Raw genomic sequence first — 18,129 nt, forward strand, 5'->3', positions numbered from 1 at the left:
TGCTACGTCTCTACAATGATGTCAAAGATGAGTACTCGATACCCTTTTCAATCCTTCTTTTCACTTTTGTTATGTACTTCGGCCACGACTAATGCAGTGTCGATATACAACTGCGCCGCCCACATGTTCAAATGTAAATATATTATTTTTTCCCATCACACGCCATATTGTCTGGCGTTATTATATGTCTTTGACCACATGCCCACGAAAAGCAAGGTTATACAATTATACTACATAGCAGCCTTGGCATGTACGGTATATACAAATTGCGCACATCACAGTAATGGCAAGAAACATAGACTTGCATTACAGTATATGTCTGCATACATGGTGTTTTCTACCGGCCAATCCGTTCTTTCATGATGTTGTATCTCTCCTCAGCATATTCACTTTCAGATTGAGGGAGACGGGGGCGTGAATAGATATCAACAAAAATAGCATAACTGGTCGGTTGTTGTTGTTATTGTTGTTGTGAGGATATAATCAGGGATGTGATCGTTACGAAATGTGTTGACGCCACATGAAACGCTGATCCAAGCTCGCATCCTCTCCCCCTTAATCCAGAGCGTTTTGTGTATTTGTTGGATGAAGGTCATCATCACCGAGTTGGCAATTTTGATGCAGGTTCTCATTAAAGGTGACGGTGTGACTATGTAAGGTACGGGTAGGGAGGATGACACACTTGCTACTCACATCCTCCCAAATTCATGCCGTAGCACGCGTTTTCATCTGTGATAAGGTTGCACGTTAGGGGAAGGAAAGCGTAAAACTGATAAATAGAATAGCCTTTTTTCAAATAATGTAAAGTTACCAAGGATAGCCGTGCTACTCGGAGGGCAGGCAATATTCCACAAGAACCCATCGTGATCAGCCAGTAGTAGTGACACTATAACACGTCCTCCCTCCCACAACGTACACGAAAGGAATCTTTCTAGCTGTATAACCTTTTTCGTGTGACCCAATCCTATTGTGGATTATCGGAGTCTGCAGATCATTGTTGCAAATGGCCGAGAACTCTCTCTGTGCCCTATGTAAACCACACGAAAATAAATTACGCTCGTTTTTCGTTTCGCTCTTTCCCTTTTCCTTCTCTCTCTCTTTTCTTTCGCTCACATCAAAAGCCCTTTCTTTCTTTCGCCATTTGACGATAGCCTAAGCGCGCCTATTGCGTGCACACAAGTTTAACCATGTCGCTTACAGCATCACGATCCGATACTACTAGCACCGCCGCAAGACGAGCAAGCAGGATAGCAGCACCGCCTGTCCCACGCATCCCTACCACTTATCTGAAAAGAGCTTCTGCCACAGCAGCAACAACGACAACAACCGCAACTTCCCCTGTAACGACGACGAAACGAAGCAGCATAGCATCTTCAGGAGGCGCATCATCGTCTTCTTCAGCATCGAGTCGTCGCACCAGTGCCTCAAGCAATGGAACAACCATCTTTTCGGCTCCTCTGCCTAAATACAGCCACATTAAAAGCAAGGTTGGCAGTAAAGACAACATTAAGCACAAGCCAGGCGGAGGTAAGACACAATTAGATTGCTTATTACTACAGCTGAGCCTAGATGTTACACACACACTAACTGTTTTTTATACTATTTTCATTTACGCGATTTAATGACATTAATGTGGTACCTTGATATATGAAATGCAGGTACTTCTCGCATTGACGATTATAATGTGACATCACCACGATCTCTGTCGCGCAACAGCAGCGTGAAAAGTCCCAATTCAACTTCATCGTCCGTTTCGGAACCTACGCGTCGCAAGCGGGTGGATTACAGGTTAGATTTTTTCTTTCGCTCGTACATTTGTGCTGAAAAGTGTATTGGAATGGCTGGGGTGGAGAAAAAGCTGCGCATAATAAAGGAAAGCGGTTGATATCAGAGTGGTTGGATGTGAGGGGGGGTGTGATATGCAAATACACTGGTTGTTATCGTTGAAAAAAAGAATGAAAGAAAATCTCAGGTCGAAAAGTCTGAAAGCAGTAAGGTGAAATCCAAAATCGGATCTCTCGACAATGCCAAACACAAACCAGGCGGAGGCAACGTCGAGTTGTTTGAAGAGAAAATTGATTATAGCAAAACCGCGAAATCCAAAGTCGGCAGCACAGATAATATCAAGCACAAGCCTGGCGGCGGGAATGTCAAGTTGTATGACGCGAAAAAGGACTACTCCAAGGCTAGATCCAAAGTAGGCTCGCTCGATAATGCCAAACATAAGCCTGGCGGTGGCAATGTCAAACTTTTTGAGGAGAAGAAGGACTTTAGCGCGACAGCTAAATCCAAGGTTGGCAGCAAGGATAATATCAAACACAAGCCCGGTGGTGGTAATGTCCAGCTGTTTGAGGAAAAGAAGGATTACAGCGCAACGGCCACATCCAAAGTCGGATCAAAGGATAACATCAAGCACAAAGCCGGTGGAGGACAAGAAAAGATTTTTCACCAAGATGTTTCTTTTAATAACGCCAAATCTAAGGTCGGATCAAAGGATAATATCAAGCATAAACCAGGCGGAGGACAGGACAAGATTTTTCACCGAGCTGTTTCCTACGACTATGCTGAATCCAAGGTTGGCAGCAAAGATAATATTAAGCATAAACCTGGTGGTGGTGACGTAGAGCTATTCGAAGAAAAGGTCGATTACAGCGCAACGGCCAAATCTAAAGTCGGCTCAAAGGATAACATCAAGCATAAACCGGGCGGTGGAACAGAAAAGGTCTTTCATGAGGATGCTTCATATGACAATGCTCAGTCAAAGGTCGGATCGAAGGACAATATGAAGCATCGACCAGGTGGTGGCAATGTCCAGTTGTATGACGAGCCATTGCGGTTTGACGAGGATATCCAACCACGAATTGATGCTGGCAAGCAAAGGAAAGTTCCTGAGTATTAATGTGCATGAGCAAATGTACAAGCAATAAGATCACCGGGACTAACCCCCAGTTAATCTTGTAATAAATAGGGTTAAGAAGAAGGAGGAATGCGAACAAAAGTGATTGTCTTTCTTATAAATATCGGTATAACATGTAGTAACAACTCTCCAAAGGTTTCTCATATTCATAAAACGTACATTTTAAACGTTTATTACTATTGCATACCAACAAATGTTTGCCAGTTTCTATACGTCTGTTCAATGGTCTGTTCAATCGACCACTGCCTTGCTTCTGCTACTACCTTTACGATTTCTTCCATAGCCTCATCTTGCCCTTGGGGACTGTTTAGATCAGACTCAATCAACAGTCTATCCTCCGGAATAGCGCACATGAGCTGCTGCAATTTCGACTTTGCGAGTCGACCACTGATGGCTACTGAAAAAGATACATAGATACTAAATCCCTTCACATTGAGAAACTGCGGGATGGAACCAGCCGAGCCAACAAAAGAATGTATACAAAGTCGCACAGGTGGCGGAAGAGCAGTAGATGATGATTTGTCTTTTTTCTTGCTGGGTACTGCTAGTTCTTGAAGAAGCTGCAATAAATGACCGGAGGCTTGAACACAATGGACGCTCACAGCGCGCTGGAATTCGCGCGCTATTTCAAGCTGGATACGTAGTACATGCATTTGATGGTCGATCGATGTTTGAACTGTAGTAGGTTTGACGCCATGCCATTCAATGGCTCCATCTGGCAACAGTCGTGCTGCTCGATCCAAGCCGACTTCGCCTACAACTGCTTGTGGATGGTCTGCAAGTCGTTGTTTCAAGTTAGCAACCCATTCTTCTCGAGGAAACGGCCGCTCGAGTGCTTCGATCATTTCTTGTTTTTCGGAAGCTATCTTGGCCGTCAAGACTTGATCGTAATGTGTTTTCGGGTCGGCATTGTCATCGACCATGAGTCGATGAAGAAACCATGGGTGAATGCCTAATAGTTTTATATTGTTCCAATGAGTCTTGTCTCCACTGAAGTTAATACAGTAACCTTTTATTATGCATTGCTTTACCGAATGAGGGAATACAACGTCCCGAGGCACATTGCGCGGTTACCTCGGCAACGCGATCCCAGTCGTCTTGACGAACCCCCATGATGGTAATGTGGCCTGTTTTCAACTTGGGAATCATGTCGAGGTGCTCTACATCGTCATGAGGGTGGCAATGGGCATCACACAGTTTACTATTGTCCATGTTGATATTTACACGTAGGAAGTTTAAATATGCGTAAAATGCAGCCCGAGAAAGAAGAAACAACAATACTCTATATACTTGAATTTTATTTTTGTATTATTTATACAACAGTTGGGTGATTGGCTTGTGCGAATCCTACACGGTGGTCATCACCATCATAGATCGATACATAATGCTCCAAGAACTTTTGACCAAGAATAAAGTCTAAACCGCCTTCCTCTGCTTCCTCGGCATCATCCAATGTCGTGCTGACAATATATAGGGGACAATCGGACGCTCCCCAGTAAACGAGCTGCCATTCTGGCACAGTGTATTGCTGCGGTGTCAGGCTCAGCTTCACGCCGTTTGCGAAATGGAATTCCACGTTGGGTAAAGCCTCGAGGGAATTACATGGAACTGTATAAAGTTCGAGTGTTTCGTTGTACTTGGCCTGCTTGATATTCTTGTACACGTTTGCTGCGATTTGTGGTTTGAGGACGATCATGGTGGTACCTGTATCAACAATACCATAGGCTTGAGATCGTCGCTTTTTAGAAACGGCGCTGCTCACTTGAGCTTCGCCCACGCTAATGCTTTCTAAACCAATCGTCCAATAGTCAGCATAATCGCCATCGACAATTTGAGGAATCCATTGGATTTCGCCTTGGTAGGTGTCCTCAGGAAGTAATCCACCTAGCGCCAGTTTGCCTCCTACGGTACTGATATCCTTATGGTCCCGAAGCGGCTGAAAGTACACGCTAAACATGTTACGCTCAACAGCTTTTTGCTTGACCAAATTGTCCATAGGTGTAAGTAGTGTCTCATGTTCTAATTTCAATCGCACAATCAAAATTGATGATTCAATAAGCAAATGTATTTTTATCTTTCGTTATTGTCGTTATTGATTATTTCATTAATAGCACTTTATAATAAGATCAAGAGAGAATCTTACTTGTATTGAACTCGGATGTGCCTCGATTGGGTGCAAACCCAACAATGCCGTCTAAGTATAACAACAATAAACAACAAAGAACAACGAATTAGTAAACACAAAAAGTAGTTGCATCATGGTATATCGAATACAGTAGGTAGCAAGAAAAAAAAACACTTACTGATGCCATCTGTAAGCAAATTATCTACCACTTTGGTTGCTAAACCCATCGACTGGTTAGCTATCCGAGTGTCTTGAAAGGAAATGGTATCATGTGCAACGTGGCCTTCTACAGCACCAGATCCATAGTGGACCATGATGATATTGTCCTTTTCGATACTCTTAGTAGATGATTTCTCCGTCTCAAAGGTGGTAGTAGCCCCTGGACAATCAGAAGTATCATTGCATTCATCGGACGGAATCCAAATGACAGGCGAGCCAGTATCAAAGATGACTTTGAACGTTTGTGCTGGCGTTCCACTGAAAATATGAAGGATATAGTTGTATGTTGCAAAAATACAATGAGTTCCTTTTACTCTTTTAGCTTATTAGTAGAAAGTAGTTGCTACTTACACGCCCAGTTCAATGACATACTAAATCGATAAAGACAAGAAAAAAGGTTACTACTACGTAAAAGTCGTAATCATCTCGCGTTTTTTCAAAACTTACACTCCACATGGTATTTGCCATTTGAGTCGATGTTGTCGTCGTCTTAATGGCTGGTTTCGAAGAAGAGTGCGAAGGTGATGATGGTGATGACGAAGGCAGCGCTGGGGACGATGGCGTTGATAGGTCTGAATCCAATTGCATAAGACTGTTCGTATGTCCATCCAGATCTGGCATTCGCGGACCACGGTACGACCACTTGTGGGGGAGCAACGAGGACAAGGTATCTTCGACATGATTTAAAACAGAGGTTTTTACAAAGTCGGCCAGCGATGGAGGAGGGCGTTCACGAGTCATATCCAGCACGACAGCGCCTGTTGGTGGTGATGATGCTGATGTGGTGACAGCACCTAATAAGCATGCAAGAGCAGCAGCGGATGTCGTCAGTTGCTGTTTCATTTAGATGGCGATGATGAGATATATGTCAAAGGAAGGGCAGTACAAGAATAATGAGAATAAAAGTGACAAATAAGTACAATACTTCCATTCTTATATATTTTTTCTATTTTGGCATATGGTAAAGTTGAACTCACACTCCTTATCCTTAGTTCTGAAATCTGCGTATATCCACTTTCCCCTCAAAATCGTTGGAAAGAAGCGACAGGTACTTTTTTCCCTCCTTCTTTGTGTGTACGTTGATTAAACAATACAAAATTAAACCAAGCAAGAAACAGAATGGCTGAGAGTAATAACAAAATGATATTTCATATGGATTTTCAGGAGCCTCAACACATAAATGATTTTGATGTAATACTGATTGCTGCATCTACTAGTGCTACTGCTACTACGCATGCACGTATGCATCGTATCACCGCAGCAGCACCAGCGGTTTTTATGACACTAAATTAATGGCATTGCATGTGCGGCCTTTTCTTTCAATTTTATTCTAATCCCGAGCAGCACCTCTTTTATTTTTGGAGACACGCATGCACCACACCTCTCTCACTCACTGTAGCAATGGATCTAGCTCGCCTTAAACAAGCATTACAACAACTGCCAATTGACACCCTTCTCAGTGAAATTCCTGAAGTACAAAACTCTATTGCCCATTTATTAAAGTCCAATGAGGCCATGCGCGAATTTGATCCCAAGGGAGAAGATCGAGATTTGACAGAAGCCATTGAGGAGAATCAAGCGCTCATGGAACGCCATGAAAACCGGATCGATTTGACCCTACGTGTAATCAAAGAACGACTTGGAGAAGCAGCAGCATATGAAGTTGGAAGCAACGTGGATGCGTTTCGAAAAGAGCACCCAACCAAACCAGTAGTGCCAGAAAATCAAAAGCAGCAACAAGAACAAGAACAAGAAGAAGGCGTGTTTCTGTAACAAGAGTAGTAGCAACGTATGTACATAGTATTTTTCTTCCTTTCATGCAGCAAACCAAGTACTGAGATCGGTGCGTGGCTCGTCAACGAATATACTGAGGTGGTATGGGTAGACCTGTACTGCTCGATAATCACCATCATCCTATGCAATACCACGTATACGCAAATTTCATCCCCACATTAATATAAAGAAGAATACCATCGTGTATACTGTAAATGATGATTATTACCCGTAGCATCATTGACTCGTGTGTATGATCTTTCGACATGAAGCGGTACGCTAGCCGGAACTTGGCTATTTTACAATGTTTATTATTCGCATAATGATAACGATGATTTCAAGGAGAGAAACGAATAATAGAGATGTTAGGTGTATAAAGAGGGACAAAAAACTTACCGTGTTTTAAAACGCGAGATGCTTCAAGCTCTTTCTTACGTTTCTCAACTGATAAGCTGTGCTTATCACTCAGCAAGTGCTCCATAATGATAGGCTGCAGTGCTTTAAGCACCAGTGGGTGAAGTTCGCTTTCATTGTACCAGTCGATCTTTTCTTGATCAATATTCACAATAACTCGAATGACCTTTTTTATTATTATTCTCAAGTCGTTAGCTAGCTATCCATTCATTCTTGATTAATAATTTGCAAGTAGAAATGAAAACATGCCGTGGATTGAGTAATGCGCAAATGAAGAACGGTACGCGTTTTATTCAACATGGTGTGGTCGGATAGTTTAGGCTACACAAGAGAGAGAAACCTGGTTTTCCAACCATGCGTGTGCAGATCAATACCGGAAATAGATATAAAGTCAGAAGGGACAGAATGAAGTACGCCTATCAATCCAACCAGTCGACTCGCACAACAACCTAACACTCCAACACACATACTTGTAATAGTGAGTGGGCTGGAGCGTCTTTTGTTATCCCTAAAAAGCCCCATTCTAAGTCTCCCACCCACTCCTCCCTACCTCCTCCCTTTCTCTCCCTACGTTTTCCCGGAAAGAAAAACTCTCCTCTCTCCCCTTGTAAATGGCTCCTTTCGGGTTTCCTTCAAGTCAATCACTATCACAACGCAACCCGCGCAACATGCAATACGATCAACAGGAAGAGGAACAACGTTTACTGAGCCAAGGCGGTCATTATGATAATGACCAGGAACAGCCGAGACGGGATTCACATGTCAGTCGACGAAAAGGTTTTTGGGATGTCGAAGAAGATTTCGATTCCGAAGAAGAATGCTACGACGACGAAGATCACGAAGCTCGGATACAACGGCTCAAAAACGTAAAAACCATTAATCTGTCAATATTTATATATTGCTAATATCGACAAGAATACCAACCAAATTCTCACGGACCAACCATTGGGAATTTATAGAATCGGTGGTATATATGGCGATACGTTGCAGTTGCCGCTGCCGTTGGGTTTTCGTTCATCATATTTAAACTAGTATTGATGATGTATGCGCACAGCAAAGAAATGCACAATATGCATGCTCCAGCACAACGACTCTACAATAACGGCACACACCAGTTTGCTCCGACAGTCGTTTATATCTCGCTTGATGGGTTTCGAAATGATTATCTAGAACGCGGCGTTACCCCGAACTTGGCAAAGTTTGGTAAGTGAAATCCACCCCTTCAAGAGGACACTTGGTGTTTTAAAGCCTTTTATGTGGTCACTGTGCTAATCTTTGTTTCATGAGCAATACAAAAGCTTCGGAAGGTGTGAGCGCTGAATATATGAATCCTTCATTCCCGGTACGTCCTCTTTCAATTGGCAGTCTGGTAAAGAAGATATACTAACGTAGTGCCGTGCTCGTTTCTAGTCTATTACCTTTCCAAATCATTGGACTTTGGCTACCGGTCTCTATCCAGAGTCGCATGGTATCGTAGGTAACGAGTTCTACGATCCAGCAATGGGCAAGATGTTTATCCACAAGAAGCCGGAGATCAGTTCACGGTCAGAATGGTGGTCAGGAGAGCCTGTAAGTTTCTTAACTGCCTTTCGTATTCTTCGCTTTGTATATACAAGGAAAATAAAAGATAAAGAGTCTGACAAAGTTATGGTTGTCGAATAAACTTTAGATTTGGGCTACCAGCAGCAGACAAGGACGCAAGTCTGCAGTGATCATGTGGCCTGGTTCTCCTGTGCCAAGTACGATGCCAGATTACCTTGTCGACTATGATCGCGAGGTTACCGCACAACAAAAAATGGACATTGCATTAGAATGGTTTGATTTGCCGTTCGAAGAACGTCCGCAGATGATATCAATCTATGTACCCCAGGTTGATCAGAAGGGACATGGAGGTGGCCCTGAAGGCAAACAGGTAACTCAAAAAAGGTTATAAAAAAAGACATTACAGGCTAACAAGCACAATTTCGAGTAGTTGAATAGTGTGTTAAGCAAAATGGATGATGCAGTTGGGCATCTACTGCAAGGACTTGAAGCACGCAATTTACATGAGCATGTTCACGTCGTAATTGTAAGACTCTTTTTATCACTACTATTCTAATGGATGGTGCTACTTAACATAGAAGAGATAGGGTCTAACTCCAACTCCAAACCCCTCTCCTTCTCACCATGTCAATATGATGCTGTATCCTAGGTAAGCGATCATGGCATGGCACAAACAGACAAGTCGCGATTGATATTGTACGAGGACATACTATCCAAAGAATCATTGTCATTCCTGCGCGTGCGTGAGGCATGGCCATTATTAAGCCTCCGACCAAAAGATGATGCGCCGGAGGGAAGCGTGCAACAAATCTACGAGGAACTCTACAATTATACCCAACAAAAACAGCAAGTAGAGGATGGCGCACATTTCCAGGTCTACCTGCGTGAAAATGTACCTGAAAGGTTCCATTACAGTGAAAACGACAGAATTGCTCCTATCGTGACGATTCCTGACGTAGGATATGCCATCATTTCACACAGTGACTATGACATTCATTCCGGAAAAGACTATCGTCCACGCGGGATCCACGGCTATGACAATATGGCGCCAGAAATGCGTGCCATTTTCATGGCTAAAGGACCCAGGGTCGAACAATTGTATCCACAGCCTGGAACCGTCGTTGCACCCTTCTTTAATGTAGAAGTGTATGGTTTTTTGACACAACTGCTGCATTTGAATGAGGCGCCAAATAATGGTACCTTGCATGGCATGTTTGTGCAAAAATAATGATCACAATAAAACAGATATAGAAAAATGATGCACGTGATCAAACACATATTACATACATATAACATTACTGTGCAGAACTTAAAGAATGGCAACATAAGTGGGCACATGTATGTGCATATTTGGATAACAGCGGTGACCCATGGGCTCAATAAATTAAACCGCTGTGTCAGGTACTTACCTGGCCAGCAACGCTACCACTGTTGACGAGTTTCTTGGTTTTGTATCCTGCTACGATGTATGCCTACTTTCTCGCTTACCCATTTCTTCCTTTCTCCCCTTATGTCATTCCCTATTATACAGCAATGATATTGAGTCTAAGTTCCTTCCAGTTACGAAGAGTGCCTATTCCTTACCTCATGCATTGTAACCTCCTATCGCCTCTTCTGAGTGTATTAAAGATGTGTGCGCGGTGATTGCAAGCATGCTGAGCGCGTCAACCCATCCAAGCAACTTTTCTGAGCATATTTGACCCCACGACAACCAGCTTCGAGACAGAACCGGAAAATACTACCATATCATCTGTGAAATAATAGTTTTTTAATAAGTAATAGAAACAACATAGTTCATCGCTTCATGGAAAATTGCCGCGTTTTTTTTCATGCCAGATTTCATCTGGCGACGTCCACACAAAAGTCAGTGCAGGGGACTATACAGAGGAAGCAGTAGCAACCCCGTTTCACTTGCTTTTTCCTCTCTTTCCTTTCTTTCTTGAACCTTAAAGAGCAAAACGTTAAAAAAGGGTTCATCATGGACGATCTACTCGATCTTGATTGGTCTAGTAACAAGGCTCCACCCCCGAATATACCCCAAAAACCGAGTTATCTTCAAGGCAAAAAGAGACAGACTGATGCTTTCGGCGACTTGCTCAACTTCGACGATCAGTCAGCAGTGACTCGTACACCACCATCACAACAACAACAACAACGACCACCGATAATGTCGTCGTCGTCTTCTTCTTCGTCTTTGAACAAGAACATTAGCTCGCTCGATATGATGCTCGATCCGTTTAGCAAATCCAAAAAGGAATCATCGCCTCAATCACTGAATGCACTGTAAGCGTTTTGCAAATAGATAGAGAGGAACCTTTTTATGCTAATAAGCTCTTTGTCTTGCGTATTTGTACTTCATAGAAAGCAAACGAAGAATGCAGAGTACACGTCATCAGCATCATCCAAGTGGAATTTCGACCTTTTGGATAGCTCACGTAATACAACGGTATGTGTTATATGGTCCTAAATTATTAAATAGTAGCTTTAACACGTAATAAAATTCTAGCCAAGCGCGGACCCGTTCGATGTTGAATCCTTGGCTTCACGTACAACACCTGTTATTCAACAGCAGCAACAACAACAATCCCTCAATACCGATGATGACAATCCATTGGGCATTCTGTCAATGCCTGCCGTCAAACCTAAACCAGAACCTTCACCGTCACCATCGCCTCCTCCTACCTCTTCTTCTACTCCAATTGTCGGGTATCGTGATGACTTTGACGATGACGACAACAACGGCGCAGCATCATCACCATCATTATCGTCAAGAGAAAAACGACGAGGATCGATGGATATGTTAATTGCACAAATGGTGGATATGGGATTCGAAGCGGAACAAGCGCAAGTTGCTTTGGAAGCTACTGGTGGCCGAGATTTGCAGGATGCCGTAGATTTGCTGGTCAATAATGCACGTGTCATGCAACAACAACAACAACAACAACAAAGACCATCACCGCGACAGCGACAGCGAGGACCCATAACCGATACAGCACGAGCACGGAATGCATTATTCCAAGATGATTATGCGGACGAAGAACACGAGCCTCCGATGACCGAGAAACAGAGATTGCAACAACAGATAGAATTAGAAGAACAATATCACCAGCAGCAGCAGCAGCGACAGCAACAGCAAGGATCCCAACCGGGAGAATCATCTTCATCGTCAGGAAATGTCGCATTCCAACAGCAAAAGGAAAAGCTTGTAGCACAAGCGTCCGAGTTGGGTGGCTTCCTATACAAGAACGCAAGCATGTTTGTGAAAACCGGACGTGAGCGTGTCACAAAAGCCGTTGGGGATTGGCAAGAGCAACAACGATTGGAGCGGCTCAACCGTGAGCATGGACGGCCGCGATGGATGGCAGAGGATGTGATGGATGACGAAGTTGACCAAGTAGCAGCAGCAGCATCCCGACACAATGCAGGAGCAGGAACGACAGGAGCGTCAACAAAGCAGCAGGAGCCATATATGGAAAAGTTTGTTGACGATGACGATAGTTCCGACGAAGATCCTGCATTAGAAAAACAGCGAGAAATGGAATGGAAGCGACAGCAAGAAGAAAAGCGGAGACAGTATGTGGCACAAATGCGGAAACGACAACAAGAAGAGGAACGAGTTCGGCAACAACGTGAGGCTGAGGAAACCTATGTGTCGCCATCCAGACGACGCGCCACGCCAAACACGAGTCAAGCTTCGAGTCGAGCTTCGCCACGCGCCACACCCTCACCATCATCAGCAGCAAAACCAGCGGCAGTACCTGTTCCTCACCCACATAGACCACAACGACAACGACCCATTGTCAGTGCTTCCCCAGACGTAATGGCACGTGTCAACCAAGCGCGACAGCGAGGTAATGAACATTTCAAACTGGGTCAATTTGGTGATGCCGAATCTGCGTACAGCCAAGCGCTTGGCGCACTACCATCGGGCCACGATCACCTTGTCCTGCTGAGCAACAATCGTGCTGCGGCGCGGCTCAAGATTGGCGAGTACAAGCGCTGTATTGAAGACTGTGAGCTTGCCATCGAGATGGCACTTGTCAGTGGTGAAAGCATCGAGTCAGAGGGCGTCACGATCCGATGGCGCGAGCAGCTGGTCAAGGCTTTGCATCGTAAAGGCGATGCTCTGGAAAACATTGAAAAGTTTAACGACGCGATCAAGACGTATGAAGAGTTGGTCAAATTGGAAGGTTCGGGCAATGTCAAGATTAATCAAGCCTTATCCCGGTGTCGCAAAGCTTTGAATCCCACAGTATCGCAACCGCAACAGTCATCGTCAACAACAACATCTACAATGGATGATCTGTTTGGTATTGGAAGTACAGCAGCACCAGCAGCGACGACGACTCGATCATCACCATCGAAACCATCACCAAGACCATCTAAACCGGCTAATGTGGAAGAAAGCAAAGCGGTAGCTGCCATGCGGGCGCAGGCAGCACAACAAGAAGCAGAGGATGCAGAGCGACTGGCACGGACAGACGATGTGAATACACGGATACAGAACTGGAAGTCAGGCAAAGAGAACAACTTGCGTGCTCTGTTGGCAACGTTGGATACCCTGCTGTGGCCAGGTGCACAATGGCGTGGTGCTCAAATGAGCGAACTTATTGATCCAAAACGATGCAAAATGACATATATTAAAGCCATTGCCAAGGTGCATCCTGATAAGGTAATCAAAAGTGGAGTCTTGTATTTTCCAATGGGAAGGTGTTGGTTGTTATTGACGACAGATATACTGATTTATATCACTCTCTATATATACATACTAGCTACCAGCATCTGTTACTGTTGAACAACGCATGTTGGCTAGTGCCATCTTTAGCACATTAAACGAAGCTTGGGATTCGTTTAAAACACAACTCTAGAATCTAAAACGAATATATAAAATTTATATTTGGAAACGTACATTATAATACAATAGAAATGGTTATAAACTTTGATATTTTAATACATGCTCTTTTACTTTTTTTGCAAGTAACAGTTCTTCATTGCTACCACTGCGACGAACGATAGCACTGTCATGATAAATCCGTACACTAAACATCTTCTCAAAGAGCGATATAGAGCATCTATTACTATACGCTGAATCTCCGGATTTAGTTTTCCAATGTCAGCAATGGACCCTCGGACAAAGTCGATAATTTGCTTGGCGTCAGGACCGTGGATAGTCTGCTCCAGAAGGGATTTGAAGCTACCCTGGACAATCGCAGCAGCGATAGAACCACCAGTGACGAGACCAGTAGAACGGAACAGGAAAATCATGGAGGTGGCCGATGCCGTATCTTCACATTTAGTAAAAAATCGGTTAGTCTCTTTTCTCTTATTTATTGCTCAAAAGTATAGAAAGAACTCGATATGTATATTTACCTTCATGGTCAATATCTGCTACGAGCGATACCATAGTGCCAACAGCCACTGAACCCATAGCGAATCCTTCCATAAGCATACACATGAGCTTAAATAGCAAGTCATCTGTGGTTGGTTTCCATAAGATCATGCCAAAGACAGCGAGTATATCGAGCATCATTGTGATGACCAAGTAATTCTTGTAGCGACCAGTAGTACCAATGTATTTACCAACACACCAGCATCCAGTAGCGATAGCAATAGTACGAGGCATAACCCAAAAGCCAGTAGAGGATGTGCTATATCCCAGAATTCCCTATATGAAACCACCATTAGACGACCCAACCCTATCTTCTACGCACTCCATGCATACAATAATCGACATTTACCATCAAAAATTGTGGGAGTACATAATTGATCGCCGTCACTGTCCCCCACAAGAAGAAATTGCTTGCACATGAGCCCAAGACATTGCGGTTCTTGGCCATTTTGCAAGACATCAAAGGGTTCCTGGCCCACGTAAACTCGTTGATGAAAAACACGAGATACGCAGTGACCGAGATTCCCAATACCGTCACGACCCATGGATCGCTCCATTTACGTGTATTGCCACCTGAAGATGTACCGAGGACAAAGCACGAGTTGGCAACAAGCAAAATAGCAGCGCCCATAGCATCGATTTGGTCCACCAAACGTCCTTTGGTCAAGTTGTTGTAATTAGGCAAACGCCGGGAGTAGATGTACAGGGCAAACAAGCAAGGGGGTAAGTTGAGATAGAAGCAGGTACGCCAGCCTACTGTATCGTTGATCCATCCACCCAAAGGTGCACCCACTGCCCCTCCAATCTTTTTTTTTTGGTAGTCATCATTATTAGTTAAATCTATGTCACTGTAGAAAAACTATTCTTCAATTACTTTGTGCTTACTGTTTGAGTCATGTTGACATAGGATTGGTATTTTCCTCGTTGACGCATGGGGACAAGGTCGTGAATGACAACTGAAGCCATGCACATGAGTCCCCCGCCCCCTAAACCAGCAATGGCGCGGGCTATCGACAGCTGCAGAATGTTTTGGGACGCGCCGCAAGCTGCTGACCCGATAAAGAAAAACATATTCACGACCAGAAGAATTGTTTTACGACCAAACACATCCGATAATTTGGCATCTGTATTCGGAAAAAGAAGCATCAGAGAACAGTATTTTTGTTTCGGACATCGTTTCTCTTCCATGTTACTATCGACGATTCTTTTCCCGAATCTAATACTGCCCTCCTCCCGACTCTCCCCCTTTTCTTTCCCTATCTTCCCCTTTTTTTTCTCTGGAAAAAAAAAAGAACTTGCATAAAGGCTGCAAGGCGGATGAGCTGAGTAAATATGAAGTCAATATCCACGCAGTCAGATTAGAGCTAAATATAACAGATGATTATAAAAACGTGTCATTTCATTAGTAAAAGGCATATCACAACAGCAATCAGTATACACATTTTATCAGGAGGGGATGAGGATGCTTTCGATCTGTACCTTTTAAATTCGGTGCCAATCTCGGTGAAAATGGTATAGACAATCGAGTTATCAGCTGCCGCTAGAATCGACCCCGTACAAAGACTGCAAATGCATACAGATATGAGAAACTCCCACTACTATGTACTTTCACTGCTGCTGTTGTTGTCCCGCCTTAGTCACAATAGAATGCGCAGTCATGATACCTACCAAAACGTCAGCAGTCCAAGGCTAATTCCACCTTCCTTTAACCGATCGCGATACACCTCATCCGGCTTCAGAAGCAACGGTTGCGTTTCTAGTGACATTCTTTCTTTTGATGTGAAAGCGTAAACTAAACCCGGGAAAAGGATCAAGTATAAAAAAGGGGATGCGAGAAAAAAAGGAAGAAGACGCGAGAGAAACCAATAAATATAAAACGTTTCCTGACTGCTACTGCATGTTGCTTTTTTATGTATCAAACTTTTTGACTTTCACAAAAGATAACTGTCAATGACGCCATCCGTCTCGATGTTTGTGAGCTTTTGTGCCTTTTGGACAAGTGGAAGATAGACATATACGGTAGCACAATCTCCAGCAAATGGTAGGACGCACGGACTAGATATATAATAGAATATACACAGACACACACAGAGAGAGAGAGAGAGAAAAAAGAGCGAGTGATGACAACAAGGCAAATATTGCGGCCTGATGTCGCAATTGAGGGTAACCACAGAAATCGGTAATAACAAGCTTCTTTTTGAAGCTCAGCAAACTGATGGAATGAATATTTTTGTTCTTGTTGTTCAAATGGTATATAGTGGAAATCATTTACAATAGAGAAAGAGAGAGAAGATAGAGGGAGCAAAATACACGGAAGATGCTTGTTAATTTTTGTCTTTTGAAAGGATGATATGCTGGGATTTTTTTTGTTCTGCTTTGTTTTGGGTGTTTTGGGAGAGACTACTAAAAACTGGTATGTGAGCGGAATTTTTTTATGGAATGGATAGAGTGTAGGTTTTTGTCAAGCGCAGCTCGGGTAAAGATGTTAGTGGTATAGGGATGTAGTAGTAGTAGTAGTCGCTGCTGTTGTAATACAGGGCTTTTTCATGGTGTTGATGGTGGTTGTCATGGTGGTTGTCATGGCGGTCGTCATGGTAGTCGTGCTCGGTGGAGTGATGGACAGGCTGACGGATCGCAGCGAGCTACTTGCACTGCCAGTAGATGTTGACGTTGCAGTCAGGGCAGGCGATGAGGTAGAAGGAGAAGTGTGGATCGATGAAGAAGCATTGTTTCTGCTGTGATGGCACGAAGATGATGATGATGTTGCTGCTGATGAAGATGAAGATGATAAAGAATATGCTGATGATGAAGATGCTTGTAAAAGTGCTGGAGTGGTGGATGATACCGAGGATGCTGAGGAAGATGTGGATGCATGATGTGATGAAGGGTGAGGTCTTGGGAAGTCCTCGAATTCGTGCCAATCGTAGCCAAGCAATGGATGGTTACGCAAAGCATCGGCTCTTAAGCATTGCTCGCTGCAGTAAAGCGAATCCTAATTACAACAAAATATCACTTAGTAAAACTTGGCACTGCTTATTACACTCTCGGTTGAAGAATTAAAAAGAAGGGAACTTACAGAGTACGGATTAACCGCATTGTCACAGTACGTGCACCAGTTGAGATCGCTCATGGAGCCATGCAATAAGCAAAGAGGTTTACTTTATTATGAGTCAAAAAGAAATAGTAAAAAGTGATGATGTTTAAGAGAGCGAGAGAGAGGTGAGGAGGAGATGGATTGATGAGGAAAGAAGAAAGAGGAATCGTTGGGTTTTTAAATTGTCGGCGAGTGCGACTTTTTTTCTTCTTTAGTTTGTGTGTGTGTGGTGTGGTGCGGTGCGGTGTCCTTCATAGGTGCACTCTGTGTGTGTGTGTGAGTGTGAGCAAGCGAGTGTCGAATTGTGTGGGAGTGAGTGTATGTCGTCACTTATCAAGACCGACATCAGAACCCAAAGGAAGAAATAATACGCCCTCCCTCTGTGTGGTTATTGGTCGTGGTGGTGGTGATGGTGCTGCTGCTGCTGCTGCTGCTGCGAAGCGTGTGCTGCTGTTGTGCTGCGTTCGTCATGGATGTGGGTAACCAACTAAAAAAAAATTCCCATATCGGCTCTGCAAGGTATCCGAACCCCCACTTTTTTTCTCGCTCTCTCCCTGTGTATGTTCTTCCCCACGGCTTCATTCCCTTTTATAGGATGCGCAGTGCTTGACTGGGGGTGCGTTTCCGCATCATATTTTTGATAAGGAGTTAAAGTG

The 18,129-nt window shown here is 43.7% G+C and overlaps 9 protein-coding genes across 9 annotated transcripts; 4 read left to right on the top strand and 5 right to left on the bottom strand.

Annotated features, from left to right (window-relative positions):
- Nucleotides 1-1,080: 1,080 nt before the first annotated feature.
- On the top strand, nt 1,081-3,077 carry BDB00DRAFT_830203 (uncharacterized protein). The gene is made up of 4 exons (XM_053124010.1): nt 1,081-1,527; nt 1,659-1,788; nt 1,993-2,880; nt 2,969-3,077. The coding sequence occupies exons 1-4, from the start codon at nt 1,188-1,190 to the stop codon at nt 3,000-3,002; spliced, it is 1,392 nt and encodes a 463-aa protein (XP_052978362.1). The 5' UTR covers nt 1,081-1,187; the 3' UTR covers nt 3,003-3,077.
- A 16-nt stretch (nt 3,078-3,093) lies between these two features.
- BDB00DRAFT_789056 (TatD family) lies at nt 3,094-4,129 on the bottom strand (the record flags this gene model as incomplete). Its single annotated transcript, XM_053120850.1, has 2 exons — nt 3,094-3,869; nt 3,949-4,129. The coding sequence occupies 2 exons, from the start codon at nt 4,127-4,129 to the stop codon at nt 3,094-3,096; spliced, it is 957 nt and encodes a 318-aa protein (XP_052978363.1).
- BDB00DRAFT_911768 (aspartic peptidase domain-containing protein) lies at nt 3,891-6,104 on the bottom strand (the record flags this gene model as incomplete). Its single annotated transcript, XM_053128670.1, has 5 exons — nt 3,891-4,936; nt 5,061-5,111; nt 5,221-5,519; nt 5,613-5,632; nt 5,709-6,104. The coding sequence occupies 5 exons, from the start codon at nt 6,102-6,104 to the stop codon at nt 4,230-4,232; spliced, it is 1,473 nt and encodes a 490-aa protein (XP_052978364.1). The 3' UTR covers nt 3,891-4,229.
- Nucleotides 6,105-6,579: 475 nt separating this feature from the next.
- Nucleotides 6,580-7,865, bottom strand: BDB00DRAFT_830207 (uncharacterized protein). Its single transcript, XM_053124011.1, has 4 exons — nt 7,698-7,865; nt 7,431-7,614; nt 7,264-7,328; nt 6,580-7,175 (listed from the first exon to the last, which is right to left on the bottom strand). The coding sequence occupies exons 1-4, from the start codon at nt 7,746-7,748 to the stop codon at nt 7,077-7,079; spliced, it is 399 nt and encodes a 132-aa protein (XP_052978365.1). The 5' UTR covers nt 7,749-7,865; the 3' UTR covers nt 6,580-7,076.
- BDB00DRAFT_766072 (uncharacterized protein) lies at nt 6,663-7,034 on the top strand (the record flags this gene model as incomplete). The annotated part of the gene is made up of 1 exon (XM_053119563.1): nt 6,663-7,034. The coding sequence occupies one exon, from the start codon at nt 6,663-6,665 to the stop codon at nt 7,032-7,034; it is 372 nt and encodes a 123-aa protein (XP_052978366.1).
- Nucleotides 7,866-10,324, top strand: BDB00DRAFT_830212 (alkaline-phosphatase-like protein). The gene is made up of 7 exons (XM_053124012.1): nt 7,866-8,314; nt 8,408-8,651; nt 8,747-8,790; nt 8,859-9,017; nt 9,118-9,360; nt 9,421-9,516; nt 9,640-10,324. The coding sequence occupies exons 1-7, from the start codon at nt 8,060-8,062 to the stop codon at nt 10,216-10,218; spliced, it is 1,620 nt and encodes a 539-aa protein (XP_052978367.1). The 5' UTR covers nt 7,866-8,059; the 3' UTR covers nt 10,219-10,324.
- A 471-nt stretch (nt 10,325-10,795) lies between these two features.
- Nucleotides 10,796-13,920, top strand: BDB00DRAFT_939896 (uncharacterized protein). Its single transcript, XM_053129331.1, has 4 exons — nt 10,796-11,273; nt 11,352-11,436; nt 11,497-13,662; nt 13,763-13,920. Exons 1-4 carry the CDS (start codon nt 10,969-10,971, stop codon nt 13,856-13,858), a joined length of 2,652 nt encoding a protein of 883 aa, XP_052978368.1. The 5' UTR covers nt 10,796-10,968; the 3' UTR covers nt 13,859-13,920.
- Nucleotides 13,921-13,922: 2 nt separating this feature from the next.
- Nucleotides 13,923-16,541, bottom strand: BDB00DRAFT_830222 (major facilitator superfamily domain-containing protein). Its single transcript, XM_053124013.1, has 7 exons — nt 16,048-16,541; nt 15,859-15,942; nt 15,679-15,743; nt 15,265-15,503; nt 14,729-15,184; nt 14,361-14,655; nt 13,923-14,275 (listed from the first exon to the last, which is right to left on the bottom strand). Exons 1-7 carry the CDS (start codon nt 16,143-16,145, stop codon nt 13,953-13,955), a joined length of 1,560 nt encoding a protein of 519 aa, XP_052978369.1. The 5' UTR covers nt 16,146-16,541; the 3' UTR covers nt 13,923-13,952.
- A 638-nt stretch (nt 16,542-17,179) lies between these two features.
- BDB00DRAFT_742578 (uncharacterized protein) lies at nt 17,180-17,509 on the bottom strand (the record flags this gene model as incomplete). Its single annotated transcript, XM_053118477.1, has 2 exons — nt 17,180-17,371; nt 17,456-17,509. Coding segments are annotated over 2 exons (246 nt in total), but the record flags the coding sequence as incomplete, so codon positions are not given.
- Nucleotides 17,510-18,129: the final 620 nt, after the last annotated feature.

Source organism: Zychaea mexicana (genome assembly GCF_025766255.1).
Source record: "Zychaea mexicana strain RSA 1403 chromosome Unknown BDB00scaffold_51, whole genome shotgun sequence".
NCBI lineage: Eukaryota > Fungi > Mucoromycota > Mucoromycetes > Mucorales > Lichtheimiaceae > Zychaea > Zychaea mexicana.